The sequence below is a fragment of the Melospiza melodia genome, chromosome 1 (assembly GCF_035770615.1).
Source record: "Melospiza melodia melodia isolate bMelMel2 chromosome 1, bMelMel2.pri, whole genome shotgun sequence".
Taxonomy (NCBI): Eukaryota; Metazoa; Chordata; class Aves; order Passeriformes; family Passerellidae; genus Melospiza; species Melospiza melodia.
The window spans coordinates 88,985,436-89,002,823 of record NC_086194.1 but is presented as its reverse complement, the minus strand read 5'-3'; the positions used below and the strand labels follow the sequence as shown (position 1 = coordinate 89,002,823).

General features: G+C 37.7%; 1 protein-coding gene across 1 annotated transcript in view; it reads right to left on the bottom strand.

The window, feature by feature from the left end:
* LYRM4 (LYR motif containing 4) overlaps positions 1 to 17,388 on the bottom strand; it is an 86,060-nt gene that overhangs the window by 61,358 nt on the left and 7,314 nt on the right. The window contains exon 2 of the mRNA XM_063161309.1: positions 3,612 to 3,732. Within this exon, the coding sequence (XP_063017379.1) occupies positions 3,612 to 3,732 (121 nt within the window). The remainder of the gene's footprint in view (positions 1 to 3,611; positions 3,733 to 17,388) is intronic.

The window sequence follows — 17,388 nt, the reverse complement described above, 5'->3', positions numbered from 1 at the left end:
CTACAAGCAATGCATATTTCAAGGATTAGAATGCACTTTACAACATGCTGCAAACATGAAAAATGCTGCAAGTACTCATTATCATTTATCATTATCAGTGGAATCTTTCTAGCTGAGGTTTCCTGTATCAACACCACATTCCTTCATGAAGGGAATCGTAAGAGGTCAAGCCTAAGGAAAAACAGCTCAGACCCAAAAGAAAAGTTTATCTGTTCCCTTAAAAACCACAGATGACCAGCCAGCTGTAAAAGAGGCAGATTCCCAAGTCCTGACTGTCTCAACACTCAAGGTGCATCTCTTGTCTCCTGACCAAGGTTTGCGCAAACCTGCATCTCATCAGTTTGGATTATTTAAAGAGACAAACAAAAGCTGTGAAACATTAAAACTCTTTTATTGAAGAGTACTGCAGCTGTGTGATGTTAAAACCAGTAAAATTGATAACAAAGGCTCAGAGCTGCCAAGAAAAACAGAATAATCTTTCTTAGCTGGACAAGATGACTGGCAGTTTCCAGCCACAATATAAAACTGAGGAGAAAGCACTACAGAAGAATGAGATATCCTGTAAGGAAAACAAGGCTTTAATCAGAGCACACACGTCTACTATTGCTTTTGAACTCCACCGGTAGGTTTTCAGTTCAAAACCCGAGAGACAGAATGGCATAAAGAAAACTTCAAAACACTTAATATTAGCCAATCTTCAAAGTGGCTTTCATAAATCTTAAATTTCAGCAGCAGCAGCAGTACATTTCAGTGGAAATTCCCCTACCACTAACATACTAACATTACTAATAGTAATAGAAACTCACAAATGAAATCATATTAGCATAGCTGGGAAATGGCTGTTATGACAATCCTCAAACACTTTCCAGACTTCACCTCAAAACTTCTTAAAACTTTCTATTTCACACTCATTTGTGACAATGCATTTCTCACAACACCCTTCTATACAGGAAGGACAAAATAACTACTGTGTAAACAACGAAATTTTGTTGTTTACACAGTAAACACACACCCACAAAAATCTTTGCAAACAGAGTTGAAAATGAGTTGTTCCTTCCATTAGCCAGGCAATTAAAAAATCAAACCCGATAATAAGCCGAGAGGACTAAGCTGGAGATTAATGTTCCTCCATGCTTTTCAGCATTATAAAGCTACTTTTAAAACACTAGCAAACAGTACAGTGACTGACATGTACAAAATGACAGTGATCTGTCACTACTTCACATTTCCCACTAGGCTGATTTAAATAGTTATTTATGAACCTTACACTTCAATGGTCACTTTGATGACTAAACCATAAATTAGAATGCAAAGTGAATATAAATTTGATTTTAGAGTAACAACAAATTGTCAGCAAAGAGGGATATTATTTAATTTCTACTGACACACTAGAAAAAATCAGCAATACCAAGATGAACCACATCATAACAAGCCCAAAACTTAGCAAAAAATTGTATGCTAGATCTCATGTTTGCTTCAGTGCTTCTGCATTTAAAAATAAAAGCACTTTATATTATGCTTGGTTAGTTTTAAATATAAAGTCTTAATAATGTCAGATGACTTCATTACTTAGGTCTTCAATGAAACAAAGAGGAAGAATGAACTTTTTCGACAGAGCATGACGAAATTTGACACTAAATAAATATTAATATGAACTTAGATGCTCAGATTTTTAATAGTCCTGATGAAAAACCTTTAAGACAGTGTTGCTGTTTTTACATTTACCTCTTGCTTTACAGATGGGAGTGAGATGACACCGAAACATAACAAAAGTTCTGCAAAGTACAACAGTTTGCAATTTTTTAGGAAAAAAAAAAATCTTTAATACTCAAACAATCAACTTTTGCAGGGATGCATGCCAAAAAATTATCTTGGTAAAATAATTTTCTTCTATCTGATTATTTTTTGTTAAAAAGTTCCATTGCCTATTATATTACTGTATAATGACATTTATTATCCATTACTCTTGAAAACATGTAAGATAAATCCTTCCAAAAGTGAATGTAGCATGATTGTACTTTCTCTGGAAAATGTCTAGAAGTACAACATTAAAGAGATATTTCAACATAAGTTTCACTGTCTTAGCAGTGTTAAAAATGGAAAGTTGTGTCAGTGTCTTTAATACTCCTTGCTTTTCAAGTATATTTTCCCTGAAGTTCTTACATGGAATGACAGTGATCCGATTTAAAACCAATTTCAGCAATTTGGCTTTTAATGTTGGAGAAGGCCCTTAAATAGCTGATATTTGAAACAAACACGCAAAACCCTCCAGGCTTAGCAATAACTGAGGTCATTCTGAATTATTCTGGTATGTCCCAGTGATACAGTAATAAATGCATAACAGAAAGATGCTGACTGATGCTGAGGGAAAATCTTTACGCTAAAAGAAAACTTCAAAAAAGGTGCAAGGCAAGACCCCTACCCTAGACAAAAGTCCAGCCTGTGAAGTCTGTTTTAGAGAAATAATATCTTTTTTTAAGGATCTACAGAAACAAGGTAATCTGAATTTACACAGGACTTAGAGAGGAAAGAGTTCTACTTTAAAACCTGTCCCAGACCTATTAGGACTCAGATCAGTAGAAGCATGTTTTGCTGGGAAAAAAAATTTGGAAAGTTTTTATTTAGCAAGACTTTATCTTCAGCAAGAATTAGAAGAGCTGAAAATGCCAATTATCACCTACAGATCTGAGAAAAAACACCCCAGCATTCAAATGTAATTGCATTGGAACAATCCAATCCAAATTGCTTCTTTGAGAAACACTTAAATAAAAAATTAGCAGTGTTTGAGTTAAAAAAAGATGGTAGCACAAAACAACACCCTGGGAGGTGAAAATAAAAAACCAATACCTTGCACCTAAGCATCCATACTTAACTGTCAAATCCAAGGGCCCAGCTCCCTACTAAAATAAGAACCCAGCTAAGTGACCTGCTGGTTGTTTAAAGAGCCGTATTAAAGCCAACCATGCAGGAGCAGGTGCACATGTTCATTCAGTGTTTAATAAAAGTACTAACTGAGCTCTGACGGGTGTCAGCAAGCACAGATTTTGCAAGCAGGAGCAGCTTAAGCACTGTAAGTTCTCACAGAGAGTTCAAGCATAGAAACTTGCTTCTTCCAATTTTTAGTAGTCACTTTAGATAGACAGTGAGTATGATCGAGAAATTTTAGAAGTATCTGAAGTTTCAACCCAGTCTACTTCATTTCTTAGCAACATGGTACCTAGTGGAAGGAACAGAGATGCTATAAATGCTACTCAGACAAGGTTGAAGAAAAATATTGCCAGGGACTCAAATTTTCTAAAGAAGAACTTATCACCCTGTTTGGACACATTTAGCCAGCATTTACTTAATTCACTTCAGGATTTTCTTGTTCTGTTACTATTCTAACACTGTATCTAGAGATGGGAAAAAACAAACACAGAAGAAAATGAGACTATTTTGAGTCAGTCAAAGTCACCCCTCTGAACCTATGATGAAAGACAAATTCAGACAAAAACTGATGTTTATCAAGAGATGTCTTTAGCAAGGAAATATTTTTTTCCATCTCTAGTGGCATAAGACAGTTGAATGAGTAGTGAACAACTCCCATAAAAAAATTAGAGAAATTAACATACCTGCCGTTGAATAACCTGTAGGTTTGCTTTGGCTTTGTTCAGTAGTTCTTCTATTTTTTCAGAGTCTGTTATGTTCTTGTTTTCTCTAAAGGCATCTTTTATCCTTCTGATGGCGTATGTTCTAAACACAAACAATAAGAGGACAAGTAATCATAGATGTGCCATGATTTATATAATTTCAACATTCTTTAAAACATACTGATACAAAAAATAAAATGCACACCTCCCATATATAAATATTTATTTATTTATTTAGCTCAGTTTTAGACACATATCATTTTATTTAGGGCTTTGTTTTGCCCGAGTTGAAGTAGCGACCAGATCCTGTAATTTTAAAAAAAGAGGTTCTATTAGATGTTACTGTAGAAAAATGTCATATTTCAAGTTTCAGTCCAGTCCTAACTGCTTGTTTGTGCTGAAGCCACACTGCTGGATACCCAGCATGGAATACTGCAAAACTCAAGAACATTACAAAAAGGGTAAGGACCAGAAAATCATTCCCCAGATTATTTTGAATCAGCGTGACAATTCTTAACCTGCATATCCAAAAGGTCATTTTCACAATATACATTTCTACTAGATGCAGTGTTGTAATCTAGTAGTCACAAAAGTAGATTGGTGGACCAATTAACACAAAAAGGACTCCTTCCCTGTTACCCTTTTCTTCTCTGACAAAGTGTATTTCACCCCTCAGTCCAACACCTCCTCATCCATTTCCCCACTAAGAAGCAATAACAGAATATGATTTCTGCAAGCTGGAAGAGGTTATGATCTCTGCTTGCAGAGAGGAAGGTCCAAAGCCGCAGCTTTCCCCAAATCCTGCCCTTTCTTTTCAACACAGTAAAGAACTTTCACACAGTCTGAGGTGTACTGTCATCCTGCCTTCCCTCCCGCCCAGTTAGGGTCAATTTCCATATGAAAATAGAGTTTTCAGATGGAGCAGTGGATACTTCCATTACATGGATCTTTGGGAGGAACTGGAAAAATGCAGTAAACTGATCTTGCTCATCTATCTTCCTCATATTCTTCTGTACCACCACACCACATCAGTATCACTTCTGCTACAGAATGCAAAACCCTATGCGTGGCACTGGAAGGAAACAAAAGGCTGGAAAATTCCCCCACAATTAGTTTAATATTTCAACAACCCTTTCCTTCTTGTATAAAAGTGGAACACAAGAGACAAAATTGTCTGAAACACTATCACAGAAAATCCAAGGATAAGACTGAAAAATAAAATTATTGGGGGAGTAGACTGAGGAGAGAGGAAGAAGAGGAAAGATGAATAGCCAGTGGCACTCCATTCCATTAGATGGTGCTATCCAGCTCCTAATGCAGCTTTCAGCAGCCAAGCAGCGTGTTTTGTCTTTGAGCTCATAAATAAAACATTTCAATCACAGGACTCAGGACGGCTGTGGAGTGCCACTCTGCCACCGCACTCCGGCAGATGGTGCCTGCTTTTAATTAGGGCCTGCTCACCTCTAATGTGACACTGGGGTGCGTCAGGGAGTGAGCCAGTGTGTGTTTGGATGTGTGAAGTTAATAGAATGTATTAAATATGGAAGCTCAATCTCATCTGCAGCTGTTGTCCTAGCAAGACATGAAGGGGAAGCTGATTATTTCTTCTAGAAAAGAAACAACCCCCAATCATTAATATATAGTATAATTCTGTTGCTTGATAATGGAGAGATTTCAAATCACCCCATATACATATGTAGGGTTAAACTGTGCAAAACGTAATATTTTCTGAAAGAGAGGACAGGTTTCCAGGAGATACAACAACAAACACATATATATTTAGCTTAAAACAAAAAACAACAACAACAGCATGTATCTATTAGTGGGTACAAGTCTTTCAAAATGCAATATAAATGAGTAAATGCTACCTACATAAAAAAGATAGATGGGACAAAACCAAATGTTGTTCAAGTATTAACACCCACAGACTGGAGGTGGTTTTTTGTTTTGTTTTGTTTTGTACATATGGTGTGTTAATTGTTCCATTTTCTCTCTCTTCCTCTAATTATACCCAACAATTGTTGAGAAAGAAATGTACATAGAAAACAGACCAATTTTTATCTATAATCACAAAGTTGCACTGTTTTTGCCTTCTCTTTTTTTACCTTCTAATTTTTTAATCTCTATGAGTTTTAACACCCAAAGGAAGTTACTTTACATAGGTTTTAACACAATCTTAATTCTACTGCTAAATCCATATCTCTAAACACACTTCAAAGACTAGCTCTATAGCCTGGCACTACTCTTTATCAAAGTTACACTGAGATTTAATGTATCACTTAAAAGAAGGATGAGCTCAATTCAAAGCTCAAACCCAATACTACAATGACTGTTAAAATATCCTTTCTTCCCCATTGAGAAGTGTCAGGGAAATATTTTACCAACATTCAAATTCTCTAAAATTATGTAAAAAGTGTTAAGCCAAGATATAAACATACAGGAAGGCTTTTTTTTTTTTGTATGTGTGTGTTTTTTTTCTTTTAAACAACAGCTTTTTCTTACAACAACAGTTGTGAGCAGTGTCAATTCAGCACCTCGACACTCTCTGCATTACAACAGTTTCTGAACTGAGAATGCATTAAAAGCTAGAACTACCATAAGAAATGCAATATTGCTTCAAGTTTATGAAAATCTAAGCCCTTCTGAAAGCACAGTAGTGTGTGTAAGCAACAATGTTTGAGCAAAACCTGTTCATTCAGACTTGCATCTGTTGAGGTTTTTTTACAGAGCACGGCTCCAGAGATATTCTGGCTGATGAAGACTGGTCTGCTGATCAGCTGTTCTAATGGAGTGCATTTTCAGCTCAATGAATGTAACACACCAAACCCAAGCCTGTGACATTTGAAGGCACACCTAGAAATGCCAGTGGCTGAGAATGCATGGTTGTCTTCATAAAACTTTACATTGTGCTAAAAGCAGCACTATCTGCAGACAGTGTGAGAGCTGAAAAGAATACTGGCAAGTGAAGTGATGGCTGTACCTTATGGATGATTAGTTGCCCAGAGGGACACAAAGAAACTGCAACAAGTTTAAGCCGAAGTGGAGAAGAGATATTGCAATTTCACTGCCCTGGCAGACACAAACCCTCCCCTGTGCTTTAGACCAGCATAGTCAGTCTGATATTTGGCCTCAGCTGAGCCAGTCCAACCTGGGAAATAGGCGGCCATCTACCACAAGGGTTAACATCATTTTTAGTTGTTTTGGGCTTTTTTTGCAGATTAGTAACTTCATCAGATATCCACGGAACTGGAGCAACATCACTGAGGAGGGGGGAATACAGCAGTACTGATTTTGATGGACAGAGATTGCAACTGATCCCATTAGAAAGGCCAAGCAAGTCACACAAACAAAGAGGACCTTTCAGTGAGAAGGTACCAAGTTAACTCTCCAGAGAAACAGAATAGGAAAGCAGTTTTAGATACAGTACACTTAAAGAGCTCCCACAGAACTGTGGGAAAAGCCTATTTCCTAATGCAGTGGTATTCATTAAGTAACATATTTAAATTAAGTCTTAAACTACATTTCACCATTATTTTTCTCACCCATTTTTTGAAAACAGATATTAAAAAATGGCTGAAAGACACAACAAGGTATTTTGCTTTTATCACCCAAGTGCACTGAAATTTGAACAGAGAACATCTTTCACTTTATCTCCTGCAAAGACTCCTCCAGTGACTTGTGACAACAGGACCCAAGCAAGAGTGTACAGTTGAATATATTCACTCAGCTCTCATACATATGCACACTCAAAACACCTCTTGTGATTCCTACTTACATGCATCTGTCACACAATTAATTCCCAATTAAACCAAAATGATGTCCTCGGTGTGATGGCTGCAGACCAAAGCCACTGCAGGTGGATGGCGACACAAGGCGACAGATGCACATCAGCAGAAAGAAGAGCTTGTTGGACATTAATATGAGAACAAGGCCAGGGCAAAACATTACTACAGACTCTGAAGCACTGGGCACTGCCTGCTAATGTTATGAGACTACAGTGCTGCCAAATAATACTAAAACCTAAAGAGAAAGCAGTCTTTGGCCCAGTACTCTACCTTTAAAGAGTTCCTCTCTTTTCTTCCCTGAAGTACAATCAAAAGCCTAATGTGTCCTCATGAAAATGAAGTCTACAAGAAGTAAATCTGAAACAACGACTATTAATAAAAAATGAAATCACAATCCAGGTACTTCAGAAAATAATAACTGCTTGGGGACTTATATATTTTATTTCAAAATGTTTACTTATCTCACACCTGACCAAAAAACCAAAAAATCTTGGTGCTCCGCTAAATGAAAAGAAGCTGAAATGTCACACAAACATACTTGCTTAAGTACACAGCTACGAGCTTTCAAAATAAATCTGGGCAAGCAATGTTTTTCTCAGCACCACTTTGCATTCACCAGTATCACAACATGCTAAAAGTGTAAGTCACCTTTCCAAGACATCTTTACAAACATGTTGACATCTTGGCTTTGTGCCTGTCAACAAGTGCAACATATTAATAGGTCACATTATAGTCACAGGCACCACACTGCGGAACACAATGGCTATTGCATTATTATTGTTGGCCATTGAGCACACACATGAAGACAGAAGAGGACATACAGTTGTGGTACACAATCTGTGCAAGCAAAACAGATCACAATGGAAGGGGCCACCAGGTTAGAATATTCACATTCAAGGCTTTTGAAAAAGGTCTAGAGTAAAATGCATTTTTCCTTATTTGCTTCAGTTATATTCAATAAATTAAGGCAAGCGAAAAGTATCCAAGCTCTAGGAAGCCCACTGGGGTTAACAGCTCTGGAATGAAGAATATGATGCTTTTATTTAAAGACACAATGTGCAAAAGTGAGATGCTCATTTACAATAGAGTAGCATTACATCACGTCAGGAACCCTTTTCATAAAATGTCTGTTTGCTTTAACCAAACTATATTTTCTTACCACTGCTGCCTTCCAACTAACATCTATTAACTTACAGTAGCAACAGGATGAATTTTCAGAATTTCCCGTTATTACTAGCAAAACATGCACTAGATGAGATCTGCCCAAATAAATTTTCAGCATTACATATCATTTAAAAAGGCAAAGTTTTTAATCATCTGTAGAAAATAATTTTAGCTCACAGTCAAGTTTTACTAGCATTAGTGAAGATGTCTTCATGTACAGAATTACTTCTGAGGGAATGCTTATTTAGATGCATATATGTGCAAACATGTAATTTCCATATATGTGTGTACATATGTATTTACAATATTTTTCCTCTATAAATGTCTTAAAAGACACCAATTAAGGTGAAGCAAAACCTGCATGTAATTACCATCTAACACTAAAAATAAACACTTGACAACAGGTGTGTGTTTGAGACTGAGAGGTAAGTAACTCACAGGGAAGTGGTTATGACTGGTCTAATTAAACCCAAGACCAACAGAGGGACGTGAACACATTTTATCAACAAGTTGTCCCTCAAACTCCATCACTGGACACACTTTCAGACTGCCACTTCAAGTTACAGCACAACAGCAACTACTACATCTTCCCGTTTTCTAAAATTCAAAGCAAAGCCTGTTTTTGCAACCAGGATTTCTGTGGGGGTGTCAGGGTGGTGTCTGGATGCTGGGAAAGGAGGAAAGAAAAGTAAAGAAAAATAAAGATTAGACTGCTGGTAAACTCAGTATTATTTTCTTGAATTTTCTAACAATGCACAGTCACTAGACAATCTTCACAAAAAAGCCTACAGAAAGAAACCTACCAGCCACCACTTGGTTTCTCGGCTAACATACAAAACATGAATTCCAATGCCATTGCTAAGAAGTATGTCCAGAACAGAACAGCACTAAGATAGTTTATGAGAGAGGATTAACCCAAAAGAACATAAAATAGGAATAAAGCCTGATGAACATTAGAAAATACATTTGAGAGAGGGTGACTATAACCCAGTGCACCTAATACATGCTGTATGATCAGACACAAGGATTTGTAGCTTATTCCTAAAGCAATTTTGCATCTCAGATATCAAAATGTCTAATAAAAACTTCAACCTTTTCCAAGAGTTTCCTTTCATTTTCCTTTTTCAACCTAAACCCAAAAAAGCTTCCTTAGATTTTTAGAAAGATTTGTGGATGTTTTTAGAAAAGGAGAACTTCTTTTTTCTGACTGTATCTTCTCATCAGTTTGTGTCTGTACCCATTTCAAAGCAGAGAGCACAGATGACCACCTGATCAACAGGATCACAGGATCATTCACATTGGAAATGTGTCTAGGAGGTCTCTAGTCCCACCTTCTGCTGAAAGCAGGGTCAGTGATGGCATCAGATCGGATTATTCACAGCTTTGTCCAGTCAAGTCTTGAAAAACAGGATGTTGACCAGACCACCTTGCCTGGAAAAGAAGCTCAATTGCTTGACTGCCCTTGTGGGGAAAAAGCTTTCCTTAAAGCCAGTCTGAAGAGCCTCTCTTCCTATACTTTACATCTGCTATCAATTTTTCTCCTACCAGGCCCCTCTGGATACCTCGAGGTACTGGCTGCTGTCAGAGTCCCTCAATGCTGTTTCTTCTCCAGGTGGAACCAGACCAGCCCCCTCAGCCTTTGCTCACAGGACAAGTGCTTCAGCCCCTCAGTAGCTCCTGCTGAGCTGCCTACAGATTGTCTGTGCCTTTCCTGCTGGGGGGCTGAGGAGGGCAAGACTGGATGCAGAAGTCCAGATGTGATCTCCCTCCCATCAATCTGCTGGCTGAGCAACTCTTGATACATCTCAGGATGCTCTTGGTCTTCCTTGCTGCCAGGGCACACAGCTCTGTTCACAAAGACTTTCTTCTCCCCAGAACACTATTGGTGCTATTCGTAGTTAACAATGATTATTTTTGCAATTCACTGAAACACACATTTTTGTAGCTGTATTTCTAAAATACAAACAGTTATTGGCTTAATTCTAAGTGTAAGGAATCTCTGCAGAAGGGAGTGCTTTTCAGGAGGTCAGGGTTAAAAGAAAAAAGTAAAGATGTCCAAATGAAAGCATTCTTTAATCTTAATTGGAGCTCCAATTTCAATGTTATATCACAGAAGAGGCTAAAAAAGAGGGTTATCAGGGAAGGACCCAACTGCACAAGTTGTTCAGTTAACGAGGCACCAGGCAAGGGTGTGCTGCAGGAACTATAACCTGAATTTGCTGCAGATGAAAAGTGTCCTGACGGCCTGAAATGAGTAATAGCTCTCTGCTGAGCTTTCACTGCCAAGCCTTGCCAGCTACTCTACAACAAGGACACCGGGGTAGCTCAGCAGTCCAATTACCAGGCAGGGAATGCCTTGAAATGACAAGTTCAAAACCTGACAAGGCTGGTTTTTCTCTTCTTCCTTTTGAGACAGATATATACCACTCCATTTGCTGTGCTGCTGTTTCTGAACAGTTCATAAAAAAAGGCCTGGCCTGCTGTGTATAGCCACTACAATATTTTTCTGGAAAGATTACTTTTAGTACAGTGCTGTGACCAACATTTCTCTTTGCAGCATGGCTAGAGGTTCTCCCTGCACTAGTATGGCCTCACCTTGAATATTGTGTGCAGTTTTAGTCACCACAAGAAAGATATTAAGCTATTAGAGAACATCCAAAGGAGGCCAACAAAGATGGTGAAGGGCCTTGAGGGGAAGCTGTATGAGGAGTGCCTGAGGTCACTTGGTCTGTTCAGCCTGGAAAAGAGGAGACTGAGCTCATTGCAGTTACAGCTTCCTTGTAAGGGGAAGAGGAGGGGCAGGCACTGATCTCTTCTCTGTGGTGACCAGTGACGACTCAAGGGAATAGCCTGGAGTTATCAGGGGAGATTTGGTTGGATATTAGAAAAATGTTTTTCCCCTAGAGGGTGTTTGGACACTGGAACAGGCTCCCCAGGGCAGTGGTCACAGAACCAAGCCTGAAAGAGCTCAAGAAGTGTTTGGACAGTGCTCTTCAGCACATGCTGTGAGTCTTGGGGATGGTCCTGTGCAGAGCCAGAAGATGGACTCAATGATTTCTGTGGCCCCATGTCAATTCTCCAGATTCTGTGATCCTGTGACTTGGGTACCCTGAAGAAGGCTAAACATATTGCACCTCTTGGTAATTTCATTTAGGGAAGCACTGGGTGCCAATCAGCCTTTGTGGATGCAAGTATTTCACACCTGACAGTGGAAAATGATTTGCCTTTGATGAAGCAATAGTTGCTAAGGGTATTTTAATTAAGCAGCAGGACATAAAGTCTTGGGATATTCTAACTACTTGGATTGCAGTATGGTTGATCTGGATGATGGTAAGATTTTGATAGGACATTTCTGAAGCACAGCATTATTTCTGAAAGTATAGTAAGTATCTAGTTACAGGACACGTATTATTTTAATATGGAAATTATGCCAGTTCCTTAGAAGAGAAAAGGGATCAAGTATCAGAAACATATTAACAGTATACAGTTTTAAAATAAATGAGATATTTTGACTTACAATGACTTAGAGAAACAGTTCTCTGAAGGTCATCTGAGGTAAAGGTGTTTTGGCCATTTCTACAGACCAGTAATTTTCAGTATACTGAACAGACTCCTAACAAAGTTTTACTTTGCAAAAGTGATCCTAGGATTCTAGCAATAAAGACAGTTAATTTTGCCCCTTGATTTTTGCCCAAGTAAACCTGAGATTTCTGAGACAGAAGAATGTAAACATCATAGGTCCAAGTGGAAGTCATTGCATTGAAATTAGATAGGGTCCAGTTATCTCACAACTAAGGCAACAATAAACCACAAATACAATTTATTAAACAACTCACATGAAGGAAGTAACATACCACCTGCTCTATTTATGTACAACATACTAAAAGTTACAGGATTTAAAAATATTTAAATTACTATCCAAAATTTATTCTCTCATCCGTTTCTACCAGCTTATCCAAAAATCTTTGCTCCTTATGACTCAGTCAGTAATGACAAATATCCCCCACTGGACTTGCTACCACCATTTGGCTCAGTGACGTTCCCTCATTTATAGGAAAGCACTGCATGTTTAGTTTAGCAAATTTACACCAGTTTTGACAACAATGATGGATATCTGAAATTAGCAGCACATAAAATTCTAATATATGCAAAGCCTATTAGTCAAATCTAGAGCCTAAAATAGTAAATTTGGAATTTGTAATAAAACCAGCATCCTACTTTGTGCAGACAACAGAGTGTTGTTCTCAGACATTTGTAGTGTAAATATATGCCTTTGGACAATGCATGTAATGTTTGAGGAAGCTCAGATCCAGACTACTCTGATTATTACCAAAGGCTCAGAAAAAAAGAAATGTGGGTTATTTTTTACACTATAAACACCACCTAAGGTAGAGAAAGTCAAGTGAACTAGATATTACCTTCTGTATTCTTTCTATTTAATTAGTTATAGGATATGGAAGTCTTCACAGACTCTTTAAAGATGATTACATCAGGACTATAGAAAGAGGCTAAAATCCCCATCCTGAGTTGAACAGTAACGCAGAAATGCAAAGGTAACAAACCCTGGGTGTCACTTCATTGCCCCACATGAAACCAGATGCAGCTTCTCCCATGAAGAAAGAGCAGCAGGACCCATGGTGAACAGAGGCAAGGATTGAAGGAAAAAGAATATTGTGCTGAGTAAAGCTGAATGACTGATGCACCATGCAGTGAGGCAGATTTGAGGATTTCAGGCAGGCACAGCAGATCTTCATCCCCATAAATAACGCAGCACCCCTGTGCACCTGGCATCTGCATGTGCCAGAACTGCCCACCCTGACTTTCTACACTCCACAGCTCTCACCTCCCAGGTGCTACCAGCACAAGGGAGAACTTAAAAAAGCCAGACTCTTGGCAGGGAAGTTAGGAAAAACATGTCCACAGCTTTTTATCTTTGGGGCACGATGGTGATCAGATAAGACATACCCAAGATGTCCACTAGCTCTGGTAGAGTAAATTCAGCTTCTCAGGACTCACAGATCGTATGCATTTCTCTGAAGTCCAGAAGTAAAACAGGAATCAAAGCAATACTAAAACCTAAGTGAAGTAACACAATGTTGTTCAAAGCTACTTTATATAAAAGAAAGGGAAAAAAAGGGTTACACGCTTTTTCCTACTATTTTTCCTACAATTACTCTAAAAAAACCCCAAAAAAACATAGAATAGATCTGCCAAACATGAAGCAAGAGCAGCTACCAGCCAAAATGTTTACTTTGGGCTATGTATGAACTCCACCTCTAAAACTGTGGTGCATACACTCCTACTGTCCAAACTGTACATCCCAACATATGATGCAATACTTAGATCTGACAAGATATAATTTAATATCAGACAGAAAATTGAGTTTAAATTTAAAACTCAAGGTATTCTAGTCCAGTGAACAGAAGTCATTCAATAAACCTGCTGACAGATCTTTTGTGTACTTAAGCAGTTTAACTACTGTAACAATAAAGGCGATCAGAAGTATTCAGGAAGACAAAGAGAGCAGTCAATTTTCCTTTTTAAAGAACAGAAACATTGACAAACCTTTTAATCTAGGCAAGCCCAAGTATGTTACATATAGACATCAAAATTTACAGGTGAGGCTACACTAAGGTCAATAGTTTTTAAAGTGTCCTCCAGTCAACCTCTTAGCACTCTCTCTAGGAGTCTTACACTATGAATGAAAAAAGATTACTGTATTATATTTCTGTATCTCTACACATTCTATTTAATAAGACTAGGTTCAGATTGGTACATTCAAATATAAAAAAATATTCTGCATTTCAAGCCAAAAATGGGCTATGAAAACCCCCAGATAATACTCAAAAGCTAATTAAAAGCTACAGAGAAATAGTCACTCACATGAGTGATGGTAGCACTTTCTGTCCTCTGTTGGCAAGCAAGGAAAAAGAAAACAGAGTAAACACCACCTCCTTTACCTCCCATAAGCACATGGCTGCTGGCTGCAAGAATTTTTTCTGAGATAACATTTACTGTAAATGTGGAATTAACATCTGGCTTAAAACTCAGTAACTCAGACAAGTCCTGGCTATGGTTACTGCAGGAGATATTAGGATAGGAAAGGAGGTATTAGGAGTGATCTATTTATCATAAGGTTTTCAGTGCAACATTTTATGACCAGGGCAGATTACCTTCCCTTTCACAAGAGACATGACCTTCCACTCCATAGAGCAGCAGAAAAAGTTCCCAATCTAGGGACAAATTACCAACACAAGTTGCAGAAGCATGATGTTCCCAGCTAATGGCAGCAATAACTTGCACTGATGGAGAATTTCTCCTTCAAGAGTTTCAACAACTTGTTGGGAAATAAAAGCCCAGAACCATGCCTCAAAGTCCCTGCAGGTTAGTAAGCATGGCCACTAGTTCACAGAACAGGGAGTTTTGTGCAGCTATTTGTACAGTACACTTTTATGTCCAACCCTGTACTGCTGTAACTTACAGGACTATGTTCATGCCATGCTGCCTTTGCTTTGGGAAGTGACTGTAAGAGTGCCACCAGCAGTTTGATAAATATTCACATTTCCATGCAAAATCTGCAAATAATGGGCAGCAATTTTGGGTATAAATTATGAATTGAAAATAGTAAATTAAATGTAGTTTAAAAATGCACTCACTAGCTCTGGAAATCAAGAAGCCTATTTAGCTTTCTACATGAAATGCATTGCTTATTATTGTTGTGTAAACAAAACACTTGAACATTTATTTTCATACTGTAAATTAGTCAGATCAAGGAAAAAACCATTCTGAGTAAGACATCTAATTTATTTTGGCCAGTGATAAACTACTTAGATCAATCAATCAATGTTCTTCCCTTCAAAACTAGTTTACATATGAAGACACTTAATTTGAAAACCTATTTGCTAACTTATTGTACTACAAAAATTATGTGATATTTTAGATGAGTCAAAGATGTTTTCTGAAACTTAGTAGCAGGTTAGTTTCATGGCAACACAATACAGTTCAATTTCACATTGTCAGTATAATTTAAGCTATAAGCTTCAAGGACTGTGTTATGCATTTCATTTGGGCTGTACTGACTTTAAAACATTTTCCTGAGAAGGAGGCAGTCTGATGTCATTTAAATAAATAAAAACACTGAATATATTTGTATGTATGGATGAATGAATGAATTATTGTTTCACAAAGAATTCCATTAGTTCTATTAATTCAATCTGAAACTTTATGAAATGTGATGGCTTGTACCTGGCCCCTTCCACTTTTAGCTCCCGTTTCTAACTGTGACTAACAAAGCAAATAAATGATGGCTCTGAACCACACCCCCAACCACCCACATTTGGCTCTTTCATTGCTATTTTAACATAGTCTGCAGAAATTTAACATTCACACAATGTGTAACCCTCACAAGATAAACCAATTTTCTCCAACACCAAGGGCTCTGTGGAAATCTGCACACACATTTCTCCCTCCTGCTTAGGCAAACAATAAATGGATGTTTGCATCTCTGTGTGACTACCAGTGAGTACTGTGATAATCTGTATGTTTGTTGGGGAAGCATATAATGCCTGTAAATAAACACTACCAAGCAACAATGCCATGTGTATCCTGCAAGCAAATCCTAGTTAGCAGAAATCACACCCTGTGCCAGACAGAGATAGAGACAACTCTGTAAAGACTGAACTTTTGGGAAACAATGAATTATTTTCATAAGCACCAAAAGTCACAGAAGTTTAATTATAAAAGCTTCACTACCATAAAGGACTAGTGATTACTAACAATATACTAGAATAAATTACAGTTTCAGGAAAATATTTTAACTTTTTTTTTCAGACACGCACTTTCTCTGGCAGTAAAAACAAGACAATATTACTTTTAAACAAGCTAATGATTTAGAAACAGGTATTTAACGGTTCCAGACAAGGATATGCCAGACTCAGAAGGACTGTCAGGACCTGTTGAAGGACATTATTTTCTGATAAGACTGGCACACCTATCTTCTACTCATATACTCTCTAGTCTCCACAGTGGATTCACAGCTTGCTTTAAGCAAGGATTTTGTGAGAGTTACTGGGATTGAGCAGAAGTGAATTCTAGACTTCTTGATACCAATAGATTCATATATGCGTACACACACATAATTACTTGGTTTATAGGCTTCTTTAGAAACTATAATGAGATTTAACCAATTGCTATTTATTTAAAAGTTAAAAAAAAGTATCTAAGCAACAGCTTTTTCCAAGACTTTGTAACAAACGTGATGCTGAAGAACATGTAACTACTGGACTGAATCCTGAGTCTCTGAATACCATTCCCAGCACAGGACTTTCAAATTTTCCTGAAGAATGCTTTAAGGATTTATTTCAGGCAGGAAATTCTGTTCAGGAAGAAAGCAACTGGACTCAACTGAATTATTTTATCATATTAAGTGTTCAGTTGCAATGTATCCTGAGAAGAACGTTAGAATTTTATATGGAGAGCAGGTAAAAAAGGAATAGAATAGACTAGAGTAGAATAGCACGTAGAAAAAAAAGATAAGGGAAAAAGCCCATATACCATAATTCCACCCAGCCAGAATGTTGTCTGGATGACTTGTGGCATCTTCATTCTTGAGAAAAAAAAAACTGTATCAAGAAGAATCCCCAAGAATATTTCTCACTAAGGACACTTTTGTACTGAGTTTTGTGAAAAAACAGTCTTGGAAGAAGAGGCTTAAGTATTCCCAAACACAAGAAAACAACCAAGAGAGTCTCCTCTGATCCCCATATTTTTTTGAAAAGTAGAGAACTATGTATAATCTAGGACTTTCTTGG